This window comes from Temnothorax curvispinosus, unplaced genomic scaffold, assembly GCF_003070985.1.
Source record: "Temnothorax curvispinosus isolate PA1 unplaced genomic scaffold, ASM307098v1 QBEX01003445.1, whole genome shotgun sequence".
Lineage (NCBI taxonomy): Eukaryota > Metazoa > Arthropoda > Insecta > Hymenoptera > Formicidae > Temnothorax > Temnothorax curvispinosus.
Genome location: NW_020213225.1, coordinates 148515 through 165730, shown reverse-complemented (window position 1 = coordinate 165730; position 17216 = coordinate 148515). Strand labels below are relative to the sequence as shown.

Here is a 17216-nt window from a genome sequence, read left to right as displayed (position 1 = left end):
GAGTCACAAGCGGATCTACGGCATAATATTGTATGTAATAGAAATAAGATAAAGGACTGAATTATTTATTTTTTAATTTATATTTGACATAGATAGAAGGGAATAAAGCTAAAGCTTTTTTTTATTTATTTTGCTAAATTAAGGAAGTAAATGATCCTATATATGTATAAGAAGGATTCGTTTAGTTGTGCAAGAACATGGAATATTAATAAAGGCTTTTCCCCAGTGCTCTCGAGAGAAATAATTAATGTAACAAAACATGCATATTTGAAAGTGTGAGTGTATTACGGTGTATCGCGCGATTGTATAAGGAATTTCAACGCTCATGTATAATAACGCAATTTCTAACCCAAAATATAATTTACCCTCAAGACTTCATTACGTTGAAAATATTTTCAGCGAGTTATCGGATAATAACGGATTAAATGATCTATATATGGAAGAGAAAAAGAGAAAAGCAATATTCGCATGTATTTTACTTCCGAGTCGCTCTGTTCGCAATCGTTAGTTCGATCTTAATTCGCGAGTTAATCCCAAACGCCGTATATCAAGATAAAAACATGAATATCTGAAGCTCAGTTTAATAATCTCAAATGGTCAAGGATTTTCATATCTGATGCAGAAAATAGAGAAATGTCGAGAGATTTTGCTGAACTCTCGCAAAGATAATTGATAACTTGTAATATTTAACTTGCTAGACATAGAATGTATTAGGCTACTAGATTTTCTAATGTTAATTCTCATGCATCTTCTTTTCTTCTCCTATCTCATTTGCAATTTATTTAATAATTCGTATTATTCTCTTTTCACTAGCCTGCATGTTACAAATAAACAGTTTACAGATAAATTCCCGTGTGTTTTATACGTAAGTTATTACTCATATGTTAGCACGATAATTGATAAAATACAATGATTCACGTTAATGCATCGGTGCACAGATAACCAATTATTTTAACGGCTTTATTTACTTTGATAAAAATGATATGTTGGTTATTTTTATATACAGATTAAAAATATCCATCGGTTTGCGATTAATTTATTGTTTAATTATTGCATTTTATTTGTTCACATGTGACAGCTTTTTATTACAAATATCGTTTTGCATCAGATTTTTAATGCGCAATGCGTTACATTTATAGGAGACGAGAAGAAAGTCAAAATTATCTTCGTATTTTTATCTACTTTTACTTGAAAACGTGATAAAAACTTTTACGTGATAAAAACAGTACAAAACTTTCTCATTATAACACAAATTATTCTGATTATACCAAAAATTATTTCGCACTTTTCGCACATGTGCTATTTTTCAGGGTGTTCTATTCTTAAAAACGTGAAACGTTCCGAGAATTTTATGCGCAGGCTGATAATCGGATGAGGCGACTTGCTACTTTAACTTGCGATCGACTCCTTAATATGATCTATCATATTAACGCCTCGAGAACGTCTCTTAAAAGTGCAGCCCTGTATCGAATGTATCCCGTAAAACTCTCTCTAAGACTCACAATTAGCTAATGCGTTTTCAGACTTTCCGAGAAGATTCCATTCTCCGGAGATGCGAGAAAAGCCGTCCATTACGAATTTAATTCTGACCAGTTACGGTTTGTTAGCAAAAATACGCTGAGAATAAGTCGGCAATATTGGTTAAAGTAATTCTATTTACGACTACGTTAGATTATCATTTCAACTTACAATTGCGCTTGTAAAATAAAAGTACTTATAAACATGAATGTAACGTGATAGAAAGAATAGACTTTTGCTCTCTCAGGACGACTTTCAAGAGATCTAGTTTCCGTGAAATCGTGTTACATAGACGTTTCAAAAGATACTAGACAGTACAGAAGGTTGTTTTATGAAATGTCAACGGAAATTTTTCTTCTACATATACATATATCAATAGGGTACAAGAGCAAACCAGACGCGAAGAAAATTAATGGTCGATGAATTTCAAAGTAAAACAAAAAAAGATTATTTGATTATTTTTGTGTAAAAAGGGAAGATTATGATATTATGAAACAAATATAATTTCGCGAAAATATGTATATTTCAAAGACAGTTTTGTGTATCAATCACGATAATACAGATAATAATTACAAGGATGCAATTATAAAAATACTTATCGAAGAAGATGAAGTGACAGACGAAAAATCGCGTGTGAATATATGCTGATGCGTCTATCAAAGTGTGCCGAGAATATGCCTATATAAGGGAAGTTTTTATATTCCGTCGCTTTCTCTTCTGTCTTCGGTGCAGAATTTTAAAGCTTTTGTACGTCATAAAAGACGTCTGTGCTTTGGTTATCAATCTCGAGCGAAAAGCATAGAGGCACGAGTAAGAAAATATCGCCTGTGCGTAATAAAAGTTCTTGAGATATCTCATTAGCCGAAAAAAAATATATCAGAGTTAGACATCTGCGAGAACTGTAAAAAAAAATTTATTCGCGGTGTGTTTAGATGTTAAAACTATTACTACTTTAAATATTTTTTTCAGGCACCGTTTGATGAGAAAATTTTAATAAATATTTCTTGATTTTGATTATATACATATATAAGAAATATGAAATTTTGATAATCAGCTAATATCAAAATTTAATAACGACATAGCAAATAACTGTAGTTATTTAAAATTTGTTCTTGAATCAGAAAGATAAAAATTTTGAGAATGTAAAAAAGTAGTTTATAGTTTACCTTTCTTTCACTTATTTCGAATGTCAAGCTTAAATTATTGTTCAACCAATGTTACAGGGTAAAAGAAGATTTTCTAAATAGCTTTTTGATAAAAATTTGATTTGTAGTATAATAATTTTTGTAGTTTCTCGAATAACGTAACTCGATTATATAACTTTTTACCGGCGGTAGCAGAGAATCACGAAATTGTTAACAGTATATAGTGCAATCTTTAAATGTATTTACTTTCTATCTCTAATAACATCGTCGCGATGCGACGAGCAAATGTCATTTGCCACGCGGGATTTTCTCTAATCTTCTTCTTTCAAGCTCGACCGACCATAATCCACAGAGATTTATCGCGGCCAGCCGTTGCAAAAAGCCGAACGCTATCTTTTCTTAAAGGTTAGACATTGCGCGCTGTTGCAGTTAAGGATACTTGCCCTTTTCCTTTGTTCTCTCTACGAAATCACAGAGCTTTTCCTTTGTCGCGTTTACGTAGAATGGAACAGTATATTTCCTTCTTCTCCATGTTGAAGGTGTTTCGACATCTTCAAAAAAGAATGGAAGCAAGCTATAATTTTTTCTATTTTATAAGATAGGCCTCTATATTATTAGTATAATAAAGAATTCAAGTTTCGTTATCATTATATATCAAAATACATATATAAAATAAATCTATGCAAAAAAGTAACAGATTGCCTGAGTCGAAATGGTCAAGTCTGATTTGATAAAATTTTGACCTTAAGCACCGATTTATAAATCTGAACGAAACTTCATCGAAATGATTAAAAATTGACTGCGAGACATAATAGCGTATTGATTTCATTCTATAAATGTATAGCGTTTTAATGCGAGATTCGCTCGAGTTGCCAAATGTTTTTCGATTCCTTCTTCTTCCTTTCTGTTTTTGCCAACCGCATTATCGACGTTTGCATTTTTATCGAGGAAAACCTTAGCAGCCATCAAGGGTTCGAAGAAACCGGTAGCGGTCATTAATCACTTGTACTTTACGAATTCTTTTTTGCACGAAGTACCTATCGATTTAATAAGCGTTTAATAGCTCATTTAAAGCAGTCAGATGTTACTCTCTTTTTTCTCTTTCATTCTTTACTTCTCTTTTTTACTTTTGAATAAGATATTTTATATGTAATATATATATATATATATATAATGTATATAATAGATTAGGTATATATAATACCTTATTAAATCATATTTTGATATTATCTTCTTGTATTTGTATTATTATTGAGAAAAAACACGAGAAAATGTCGTTGTTTTCAAATAAATAAGCAAAATGGAGTAAAGCTTATTATTATCAATGTATCTAATATTGTCAGTATAATGATTTCTTTACCTATACTTTTTATTTTTTGTCTTGGAATTTTATTTTTTACGATACGTTTCCGACGTACAATTTTCGCTGAACTACATTTTAAACAAGACTCATCAAAGGAATCGTCCAAGAAATAACGAAGGATAACGTTTTCGTTGAAACTCGGAACCGCGTAATCATCTCCTCATGTTTGTGCGCAAGTTTTCCTCTCGAGAATTCCTAGTTTCGCGAAGTTTCTCCTTCACTGTCTTTTAAAATTAAGAGCGGACGGATTTACAAAAGAGCACCGTGCGGTACAAAGTTTATGGATTTATCAGACAACATACGCATCGTCCTTTGTTACCGTTTTTACCGTAAAACATCCAGCCTCGTTTATTTTTCGCACAGGCCGAACACGTGCAAGTCGGAATTATGTTGACGAGTCTCATTATCCGCGATTACGAGCAGTAATTTCGAAAAAATTGCCTATACGGATTTGGCCATTAAAACGATATAACGTTCTCGTGGCTACCTAAGAGCCCATTATGATTTGGTCAACGAACACAATCGCGACAATCTTTTATCGTTCAACGCTATTAAAATAAACGAACCGAAATTATGACTGACGTTCTTGCTAATATCGTTGCTCAAATGGTATCATCGGATCCATAAAAATCTGTCGCGCAATGACACGAAATTAAGTCATCCGTAAACGCGGATGACACAGCGATTAAACCTCTACATATTGGATACATTGAATGAATATGGAAAAATAAATATTAATATTAATATCGAGAATAACATGTAAAAAGCTCAGCATATTCAATACATATCAAAATCGATCGCCGATATTCAAAGAAACTGAGGTATACAAAATTTTTTAATATACAAATATTTTTTGTGCGTGTGTTCTAAGCATAAATTTATATATCGCGAAATATGAAAAGTAACCCAGGTAGCAGAGTGACGTCAAATAACGTCTTAATAACGTCTTAATGATGTCTCTAGACGACAATTAGACGTCATTAAGATGTTATTCTGCTACCTAGGTACTACGAGATGTTAATATTAATGAGAGATATGAATTCTGCCAGTCGCCTTCTGCGGTATTAATTTGTTGCGACGAAATAGTTAACTTTATTTCTTCGTCTTTTTAGATTACGTCGAAGTGACTGTACGTATATAAAAAAAGTGCCGCATAATTTTATATAGATGTACTTGTTAATTAATCCATATATGATGTATTCAATTTTTATCTAGATGATCTTTTCAATTGGGATTAAATCGAAATTCGATCGAAGAGTATTTTTCTATTGTTACCGAATTCGTTGACGGCAGACGAAGATGCATATCGAAAACGATTCACGCGCGAATTGGTTATTAAGTTAAAATGGGCAACGCGGCAGATCTACATATATGTGGCGATGTACGTTTAATTGAAAACGTTTGAATGTGTGTGGCGTTTTACGAAAGTCACGAAGAAGTGCTCGCGTCAATAAGGCCTTTCACTCGGCTTAGCGAAGCGGATAAAAAACTTTTTCATTGATGCGTTTTTCTCGCCAGCGACGCACAATGCCTAATCGGACGAAACCTCAATATAGAAACATGTATATTTAGAATGTGCATGAATGTCGAATAATTAAATGATGAAAAGGCATGAGAGAAAACTTCACGAACAATAATACTTGTAATTAAAGAAACAAGGCACACGCAGTTTAAGAAAATGATCCAATTTAATTGTTTTTTCGGGAAATGTTACATATAGAGCAAATAAAAATACTTTGAAAGCATTTTTTGATTATTTTTATTACCGCGGAAAAATATCAATTTGTGTCCAAAATCTCACGTCTTATCGATTTATTAAAAAAAAAAGTAATTTAAAAGTTATAACAAAAAGCACTTTGTATTGATCGTAAAAAAAAAATGGTAAAGCTTTCGCTTTTCAAAAATCCTTTCGGGCATTATTGTGTGACGGTATAGCGGTGACGGGTTTCTATCCGCAGAAGGGTAGTTTGTTCACCCACGGGGAGAACCGGTTTTTTGGCAGCCGGCGTTTTCTCTCATTCACTTTTATCCTCCAGGGCAGCTGTTGAATAATTTTCACATTTTGAGCCGACGCACGTGCTCTCGATCCATCTCAAAACAATTTCAAAGAACCAACACCTTGCTCCCTAGAATAATATGAAAGAGCTGGCAGCTCTGTACTTTACGCAAACACACAATAAATTCTTTAAATAAAGATACGAATTACGTAGAAATAAATTTCTAGAAAAATATTGCAAGCATTACTTTCTCCATAAAGATTGAAAGCGTCGCTTCGCAATAATTTATGAAGAGAAACAATTTAAACGAAAGAATATACCTCTTTTATTATAAGTTTTATTGCACGTATTTATTACACTTATTCTCTTTATTATATAATATTATGGAAAAAATTTAAACTTAATTACGGTGATCTTACGTTAATTAGACATTAATAATATATAATTTATTACTAACCAACAATGGTTTATTGGACGCTTCTAGACTTTCTAGTATTTAATTAAGTGAATACTATTATGTTTATAATTCTATTGTATAAATTTTACCTAATGGCGTACACATTTGGCGAGTCGATAAATGTCGATGGAACATCGGTGTCACTTTACTACTTCAGAGATTTTGATGAAATCAATGATATGGCAAAGGGCATGCAGTTGTGGTCGGTGAATCATAGATAAAGGAATTTATTTTGCGGCGTGCTCTCTTTTATGAGAACTTTCACACGATTCTCGATTAGTCGCCGTCAGTCTGAAAAATTCTGCGTACGCGACCGCTTACGTATGTGTGTGTGTGTCCTCAGAGAATTGCTGGAATTTCAATATACCTCAACATTCGAATAACTCGCTCAAATAATTCGAATGTTTTTATCTTTGAATTATATTTGAGTGAATCCTTCGCGCGTAATCGCACATTCGATGCGAATAAAAACCGCGTAACGACTCTTTTGTACATCTGATATTCGTGTTTTTAGTGGTGTATACAGCTTCAATTAGCAATTCGTGCAACTACGCGGCGCAAGCTATTGCGCGTATTAATTACATTATACTTTTAATCGCGCAATGTCGCGAAAACGTGTATAGCATTGAATAATATAGCGATGGTACGAATAAATAACATTGAATCTTCCAGTGCTTCTCTCTCTCTCTCTTTCTCTATCGCCTGCCTTCACGCAAATTCGTGATTATTCGAAATTATATCTCTGCTTTTTATTATTATGAGAGATGAAATATTCTCTCTTGCAAAAAACAGCGTCGTAAAAAGAAAGTTTTTCAGAGGTAGCGCAAGATGACGTCACAAGCGGAAATTGCGACACGTGCATGTGCTTTTTCTTGGTACATTTTCTACATTTCTCTCTAAAATGTTGAATTAATCTCTAAATTAAATGACATCCTAATTTTTTAGTACTGGCCCGTATGGCCTTCGTTGAATGACGCCCACCTTTTTAAACGATTCTAGATATACATGTATATACGTCAGCCTACACTGTTTATCGAGTATATTTATGACGGTTGTTAATAATTAGTTAAAAGCATGGTTTATCCATAGCTTCCCTCAGCTTCAGAATAGATGGAAATCCAAAGAGATATAGCTCGCGTCAGAACATTTCATTACCTGCTAATAGCCGCCGATGTGCGAATAAAAAAATATATGTAATTCACAATCAAGTCGAGATTCTCTAAAATAAAATTCCGAATCTTTGTAGAGGTAGGTGAAAAATATTGTAGTTATTTAAATGGGCGAGAGCTTTATGGCTAATAATACATTCAGTGAATGCGCAATAAAGCCGTTCACGTAATATGCTAAAATCGTATACAAAACAAATATGGACGTTCCATTTAGAACCGTCTTTGTTAATTGATAAATTTGAATTGGAAAACAGAAATGGTTAGTACTCGGGTTTTTTTATCTGCAATGAATTATTCAGTTGACATATTCATTATTTTAACTTTACACGATATTTGATATTTATGGAATTTTGCATTAAAAAAAATACTAAACAAATTTCAGGGATTAAAAACGAATTTTTTTTAAATAAATAGAAGATATGTGCAAATTTTTTAATGTTTGAGCTTTGTAAATTATTATTTTGCGCAATATAGAAAGAGACACCCCATGACTCGCGACATTTATATATCGTGTTATATTCACAACGACACAGAAATCATTTAAATTTTTTAGAAAAATTTTTATTTCCGATGAAAAGATCGGTAAAGTACGTAAGACCGCGAACTAAGATAGAAGACTTATAAGGACTTTTTGACTCTTAAAAATGATTGTTCATTCTGTTAAATTGGCTTTTTGCTTGTCACGGCGCGCTCATTTGTCGCGAAGGGAAAGAAGTTCATCTCCTCGTAATGAGCGGTGACAGTTCCAGGCAATGTCGAACTCTTTTTGCTGGCCTATTTTTTTTAACACTGTTACATGCTAAAGCAGATATATTGTACTATAGAGATGATATTGAATTTCTTGAAAAAATATGCCGCAATAGTACATTCGTAATTCTATTGTATTTAAATCATTAAAAGTAATTTCTAGTTATCTAAAGGCACTCTTTCTGAAAGATCTGTAATAAATCACCTTTATAAAATTAAAAATAGATTGCATTCATACATTGCTTTTACATATACTGTATAGATTAGAAAAGTTTAGTTTTTAGAAATATTTTTCTTAAGAATATTTTTTTCTTGGCTTAACAATTGTACTACAGAACCATATTATACTTTATTGAATATAATATTTATAGCATATTGTAATATTGTCTAAATCTTAAGAAAGTAACACATTTAAGAATAATTCGTTTATTCTGGTAATTATTTCAACAGGGTGCGATTTGTATTTATTAAAATGTTAAATATCTGCTGGATATGAGTTTTTGAAGGGAGAAATCCGCTAACCTTAAGAAAGACCGAGGGAAACTTTCTGAATGATTCTTATAAAGGAACTTCGACCGACAAAAGCGCAGAAGTCACAGTAGGAAGATTTTTTGTTAAAACTCAATTTGTAACTTCAGAATGGCAGGATATCGTTTCATGATCTTTACAAGATTTTTAGAATATCGTTATCTCCATGAATATCCGAGGAACATGTCTCAGTAGTCGAATTTATAAAGACGCTCAATTACAGATTGTAGGGAGATCCAGATTCGAATTCTGGCTTGGGTGATGTTTTTTGCAATACATTTTTTGCACTGATGAAAAAAAATACTTGTAAGTATAAAAAATTAAATTAATTATTATTATAGATTTAAGTATGTGGATTTACTGTAAAAAAAACTGTGTTTCAAGACCGACAAATAATCGACGCGCAGTTTTCTGAGTTGTAAAAAGTATACAAAAAATTAACACAAAAATATTATTATCTATAATAGGCTATCAAAATCCAGTCTAACCGAAAATAGCAACTTCTCTATTATTTATAAGATTCATATCGACCCAGTATCACGTATTATTGTTTAAAATGTTATATTCTCTGCAACTTTAGACAAATATAGCAAAGAAGTCTCTTTTGCATGTGATTATCAATGCTTATTTCTACATAAATATATACAAATATTTGCATCGCTAAATTATTTTCGAAAAATTAGAGAACATGCCATTTACGGTCCGGATTGAATCTTGGCAGTTTAATAATAATATTGTGTGAATTTTGTATACTTTTTCCAAACTTACAATCGGTGAACTGCCTTTTCTCAAATTGATTGTATATTATAAATAATAAGTCCTATATATCTCATTTATTATTATTATTTTTAAAAAGTTTTCTTCACTTTGTTAAAATATTTTTAAACAATATTGCGTAGTGCTTCCTCTTTAAAATGTTGTGTAATAGACTTTCTCTTTTCTTCTTTCTGAGTTGCAACAGTGATGAAATTTTCTTATCAGTCTATACGTGAGTTTTCTTAAGTTCATGCCCTGAAATGCAAACCTTCAGTAAAGATCTTTAGTAGAATTGGATTCAAAGTTAATTTATTTTGCGACGTCTATATGACGATTCTTAAAGATATTTTGTTAACTTTTCATTTCAAACTTTTGCAACCAGACGTCATGACAGAACAATTTAATCAAATGCCAGTCTATTATGAACGAGTAGGTCGCTGTACAATAGATTTACTTGCTGAAAATCGCCTTGAGGAAGTCGCGTTTTATCTATGTAGCGCTTTATGCGCATATTCTAAATTAATAAATTTCGAGATGCATGGCATTGTAATTTAATCCGTTATCACAGAAGAGAAATATGCCAGTCTCCAAAACAGCCGAGTTTCGAGTTTCAAAGCTTTCGTCCAATTTACTGCAAATCGCGGAAAATCCCGAAAAAGCTCTGTTCTGAGGATTGCTAGCTTCAAACGGATATAGGAAGAAGAGATAAAGGACCGACGAGGAATGTATGATTGCGCGCATTAATTCGAACAACGCGAATAATTGTGCGTGACTTTTTAATCCCTTAAAGAATTAGTAATGAAATTGTAGCAGAGTATTTAAATACCGTGAGATCTTGCGACAATCACAGCGCAATAATTTCGTGGAAAGTCATTTTCGGAGAGTACAAATTTGTCAAAATTGCACGTACGAGACAACGCTGTTTTTTGCAATTAATTTTTGTACATAATTATAATAATTACAAACATAAAATGAAACTATTTGAAATAAAATATGGATTGTGGAGAATAGTTTTAAAAAAATGCACGTTAGTGTAACGAACGTATTAAGTGAATTTCTGTCTAAGATATATCTATAGCCAGCCTCACAAGGCAACAGCCATGCCCGGTAGACTCCTTTTCATTACGAGACAAAACCCTCCTTACCAGAATTCAGAGATAATTCCGCCAAGTCAACTGTCTATAGATCTATAGGTCAAAGTGTCTTTAACTTTCCCTACCGTTGCAAGGGAGAGCTATTATTACAGCTATTCTATTTACACAATAAACTGTGAAATGTATATAACCCTTTATTATCATGGATATTAATCTTTAATTGACATTTTGCTTGCTTATTAAAAGAGGAATCCTTTTTATTTATAATATAATAATTCAATATAAGAATTATTTTACGTATAAAAGTAATTCAAAGATATTATTTTTAAAAGTTATTTTAATAAGAATTTATATTGATCCAAATATTCATTATTAATGCAAATCGCAAATTTTCACCGAAAATTTCGCGATAAAAACCATCAATTACTGCAACTTCTTAATACGCAAGGTTAAATAGCTTAATGACTAAACCTTTAAATAGAATTAAGCTCATTCAGTATTAAATGAATGATAAAATCCTTTGTCATATAGTTACTTGGCAGAAGTTTAATTTATGAAGTTGCCTTCATTTTCTATCGTCCATGACTCGCGAAGATCGTTAGAATTTTGGCATTTTAATAGAGAAAAATCGAACTCAAAGGATTTGAAATAAGATTAATGTCTTATTGTTAGACAGAAATTGATATAAATGAAGATAACATACTATAATATAATGTAATAAGTTTAATTAATGCCTCTGTCTCTCTCTCTCTCTCTCTCTCTCTCTCTCTCTCTCTCTCTCTTCATTTAGTTTTCTGAGCATGTTGCGTTTTTTTATCTTCGAAATAAAAATATTTGGACCTTGACTGATTGAGTAAGGATAGCGTAATCAATCGTGGCGTCTTTCTTTATTGCTTCTTATTGACATTACCATTGGTATCCAGACCGCTAATAACTCGCCAAGGAGTGGCGACAGCTGATGCGCCATCGGCTCCTGGCTCTTCCCTTGAGAAAAGGTGAAGTATAGAAGAGCTAGCGCAACGGGACGCTTCACAAGATGCGCCGCAATAAACCCAAGGGGTGAGATCGCTCTTGGAAGTCGATTACTCGCTTCCTGCCTCGGAGAGAAGAAAGTAGTCGGCGGCCGCGAGGTTCACCTTAATCCGATTAAATACGTCATTCTCGGACAAGCTCTTTTATACTAGACCACTATACGAGGAAAACGCGACGCCGCCGTTTATCGATCTCGGATCAACGTGCTCGTTCCACTCTGCTGAATTACGTCTTTTTTATACGATGGATGATCGAATCGTCGACGACAATAATCGTCCCCTCTGCGATACACAACAATGTCGATGACCGGGATAAAAAAAATTATATCACGCTCTTCGCGAGAGAATGGGCGATCATCGCGTTATGCGACGCGTCGATAAACTGGCAGATAAAAAGATGGGGTCAAGAGACGTTTAATAAAGTGTCATCTCTGCAGTCGTGCTAAATCGGTCAAAATCGTAAATTACGCGACAGGCGATTCCAAACCGTGACCAAAAAATATTTATCGCGATTGATTTAATCGGTAAAATTTATAGTGCCTCACGAAGAACACTCGAATCGTTTACCTCGAATATTTGCTCAAAATTCTAGGAAAATAATTATTTAACTTTTCAGAGCGTATCAGATATATAACTGTGTAAGTGCGTCATAAAGTATGTAAAAAATATATTAAAAAATTTAATATACTCTCTCTCTCTCTTTTCAAACATGAAATATTTTAAGTAATTAACATTCTTTTTTACAAGATTCAATATTTAACCCGTTGTGGTCACATGGGGTCCAGTGGACCCCAGGCTTTTTTTTTTTTTTTTTTCCAAAAGTATACTATTTTGAAAGTAAAACGCACAAAGTTTTTTTACTCTATCTCAAAAAATTTTGATGAATATTTTTGTAAAAAAAGTCAAATTTCTCGAAAAAAATTTTTTTTTCTCGCGTTTTTTCAACATAAAAAAATTTTTTAAATTATTGGATTATCAAGAGGAAGTCATAAATTAATTCCAGTTCAAGGTTTGAGTCGATACATCAAAAAGAACGCAAATGGAAACTGTTGTGGGGTCCATTGGACCCCGTGTGACCACTACGTTATTTTTAAGAGGTGTGATCACAACGGGTTAATATAAAGTATATTAATAAATATTGACAAAAAGCAAAATAAAGAAGTTAATAAAAACCATTGATTGAAGACTTTCACAATTTTTCGTAACAATATTCTTGTTCACGATTTCGTTTACGAGTAAGGATTGATTATTCGAGTTTTAAATTATTCGATACAAAACTTACACGCGCAAATTTAGAGAGATGGAATATATTTTAGGGATATCTTTTAGGAAAGGCTTATTAAATTATCACCGTTATCGAACATTACGATTTACACTCGGAGGTACATCAGGATCCACACAATACACTTCCTCCATACGGATTTCGCCACACATAATTCCATTCGCGCGCCCGTCAAATCGCGGAGATTGCATTAGCGTGGAAATTGCATTAGCTCAAGATTGCACTTCGTACGGTATGTTAAAAATATTATTTTTTACGCAAATTTTCCACATTAATTCCCGTATGTTCACACTACGAGATCAGATGAAAATTTATACTAATGTAACACACTAGAAAATTATGCAAAATTATGAAAGAAAGTAATATTTATTTGTAATTTACATAAAAGAAAATTTACATAAAAGTCTTCTCTCGGAACTTATACGATACAAGTGTCCATTTAAAGAAATGTATTGTATAATTATTTGTTACATAAAATCTTCCAGAACAATAACACATTTTCTTGGATTAATCTAGAGAGCTGCCCTTTCTTCTGTTAAATTTTAATTAAGTTTCTTTTTTTCCGTGATTTTTTTATTTCCAATATACTCATAGTTTGCCTCTAAAGAAACGTTTCAAATTGAAATACTTTTAAAACGGTGTTCATTGGGAATTATATAAAACGTAAGATTGTTATTTACTTGATGCCTAAAATTTAATTTATGATAAACTCCGCATTTGCAGAGTTATAATTGAAACAATGCTTAACTGTTTATTCTTCCTTTAAGTTTTGACAAGAAACGTGCAACAAATACGTACAGCTATTGCCGAATACGCTTTACAATTCTATTTAATTTAAAGTAGCACGTTTCTCGCGGCCCCGTCGCCGATGTTTTAAACCGCTCTTCGTTCATCAACCTTCACTTTTCTTTCGAGAATATATCAGCCGAAAGAGGAAGTTAAATTAAGAGAAACTTCCTATTTGCGTTTTCCAGGAATCGGGTCAGTCGATTACGATCTTGCGACACGAACGTTCGCGATTAGCCAAGCGACTAGCAACGGTAAACAATATTACGATTCGCTAGCAACCGACAACTCGCTTTCAGCGATTTTCCCCTTTAGCACGTTTCTCGCGGGACGATTAGAGATATCGATTATTAGCGTACTCTGAAATTAATACTATCTTCAAGTGAAAAGGGCAAGTTGAAGGACTTCTTCAAGGAAGGATGGTTAAAGTTATTTTCGAATGCAGGGATTTTAATATCAAATGTCATTATTCAATCTCTTTTTGATATTCATCATTTAATAAATATTAAAAAATTTCAAATACTTAGAAATACGAGACATATATATATATATATTACACAAGAGATTATCTTGAAATATTTTGTTATATATGTATAGTTATTCAATAAAATTATTAATAATCAATAGTTATTAATTTTTCTGACAAACTCGTCATTCGGAAAAAGTTTTTGAGAAATTCTTCAATTTGATGGAGAAGGGAAAATTAATTAATTTCATATTGTATAATTTTTCTGTTTTTATCTTCAATTTGACTTATTATCGAAAGAAATCCGGAATTTATTTTTCACGTTGATGTAAAATATCAATTATGCACGAATATTTCACGTAACGCAACATGTAAGAGTCACCTAGACTGTGTCATAAACATATTTATTCTTTTTCAGTTCTCATTTGCAAGGAGCAGTTGCTTTCGCTATAATAGAGTTTGTGAACTGTACTATTATATACTCGTGCATTTCGTAACGATATCACTCGTTCGTCGTTCAATGTAAAATGTAGAAGCGAGAATTTGAAGCCACGCACGTACAATTCGACGTATAGATGTACTTTTCAATTTTATGAACACTTTTAATGCTCGTTGTATTACTTGTATTATTAAAATGCAACGAATGCAAATTAAAGTAAATTAGAAATTGGAAATTAAAATTTCCACGCGTAACATATCTTTTTTCTCTCTTGATTTTATAAGAGTTATATTTTATGTTTGCACGAATCTCTGAGCACGATACACTTAGTGCTGTATTATTTTCAAATGTAGAGCCAGTAATTACTTTCATTAACCGTCGTCAACACGTTTATTAGTCCGAGAAAACTAATGTAATTTAACATTGCGGTGAAATATGGATATGCTATATGACACGTGTAATTAATTCAAATTGTTCGCTCGTGTTAAGATTTTGATTACTTCTCTTACTTTCAAATTACTTAGAATTTACAAATTGCAAACACTGGAAACAATAACTGGAAGAATAAAAAGGATCAGAATCTTTAATACTAATTCGATTATTTCTTAATTTAATATTATAAAATAATTTTATGATTTTCTCTCTCAAATCTCCACAATATTACTTACATTTACCATATTCAGATTTTATACTTAAAAAAAAGCACAGCACATATTCGCTAAAACGTTGAAATCGCAGCGTCGATTTATTTTAAAACTATCCGAAATAAAATGATTAATTTAACACTCGTCGCGTTGCAAATTTTCCAATATAAAACGCACCATCGAATCTAATCAAAATAATGTACGAGCCATTCTTAAAATTGAATAGTTTGAAAGGTCTTCGAGATAATTTTAGAAAATCATTTGCTCGAAAAAGAATAAAACTCACCGTAACGAAGAGGACTCCAGTTCCTTCTTCAAATGCAATTGCCGAAAACGTGGAGCGATCGCGAAGGAAAACGCGGGATGGACCGTTGTCGAACCGACGACGAAACGGCACTGACCGTGTCGGGCCAAGTGCTTGACGCGAACTACTGCGAGTCTGGACGAGTCACTTGCGAGGAGTCTGCGCGGCGTCGTCCGTTACTACTCGCCGCCCACACAGGCTCTCTACAAGTCTGCACTAGTCTGCAGGTCCTCTTTTCACTTTCTCCCGCAGTTCTTTTCATTTTTCCTGCCTCCTTGAATTCGAAAGATACGCAATATTCGCTAATAGGAAGTACGCGCCAATATTTCTTGTTAAAAGTGAAAAATTTTCCTTCATTCTCTTCAGTCTCGATGAATAAACCGATTAAGTCCTCAATTAGGTCTTTCAATGTTATTAGCGTAGCTTAACGTAACATTAAATTTCTTTTATCTAAGGAACTAAATAAAAATATATGTCAAAAGTACTGTTTGTCAATTATAATTGTACTTTGATGATACATATATTTGCATGTGGACGATAAAATGTTATTGATTTTATTGTAGACTTACGAAAATACGCTATTTCGGTATTATTCCGCGCGATCAATCTCGATTTATATCAATTTAACAATGTGTGAAGTAAATAGTTTCGCAAATAGTAGCGGAAGACGCTTCAAAGACTTCTTCTCCTACGACTTAGTCGACGTATTTCGCAAAGCCTGAAGTTGTTCTCCAGAATTTCCGGCACGAATATTATTTCCGGATGATCACCTTCCAATGCAATTATCTTCTTGTTGCAAATTTCGGATTCTGTGCTTAGAGTGAGGCATGTCGGAAGACTTGTAAGTCGTTCAAAACGAACTTTCCGAAAGCGGAAGTTTCCACCCGCTGACAATCAAGCAACTCCTCGCACAAGGGCCAGGATATAGGCTGCACACTCACGTACGTAATAAGCTGCTGACGTTCAACGAAATTACATGTGCAATGTTCTTGAAAGTTATGCAAAACTAAAGAAAATTTCCGCCGAAAATGTTCGTTGAATTTTCAGTTTTTGGAAGATACCGTTAACTAAAATATCCTAACTGATATCTGCAAATTTTTAATTACTTTTTCTGTTACCATAATTAAGACAATGTATACCTTTTATCTTAGCGTTATTCAGTTTATTTTCCCACGTAATTTCTACTACTTCCGTACAATATTAATCACAATTACGAAGAAAGAATTGTATTATAGTTCAATCATTATAAAGTTAAAATACGAACTATTTTATTACAGCTTCCGTTTTCTCGAATGATATTTAAATGAAAGCTCTCTCTGTTGACCGATTAATTAATCAGTATCTAATAATCGTGTTTCATGGTTAATAATCATATATAAGGCTGTGATAATACGCGAACGGTGCTTTCTCTTCGCGGTGTGGCGGTTTACTTACGTAATAGTTTACTGCTATACATACTATGTAGCAGTCGGCAACTTTGTTAAACGATG

At 32.8% G+C, this 17216-nt stretch overlaps 1 protein-coding gene across 1 annotated transcript; it reads right to left on the bottom strand.

Moving 5' to 3' along the window:
- Positions 1–3112: 3112 nt before the first annotated feature.
- LOC112452542 lies at positions 3113–16555 on the bottom strand. The gene is made up of 3 exons (XM_025012815.1): positions 16497–16555; positions 15709–15885; positions 3113–3214 (listed from the first exon to the last, which is right to left on the bottom strand). The coding sequence occupies exons 1-3, from the start codon at positions 16553–16555 to the stop codon at positions 3133–3135; spliced, it is 318 nt and encodes a 105-aa protein (XP_024868583.1). The 3' UTR covers positions 3113–3132.
- Positions 16556–17216: the final 661 nt, after the last annotated feature.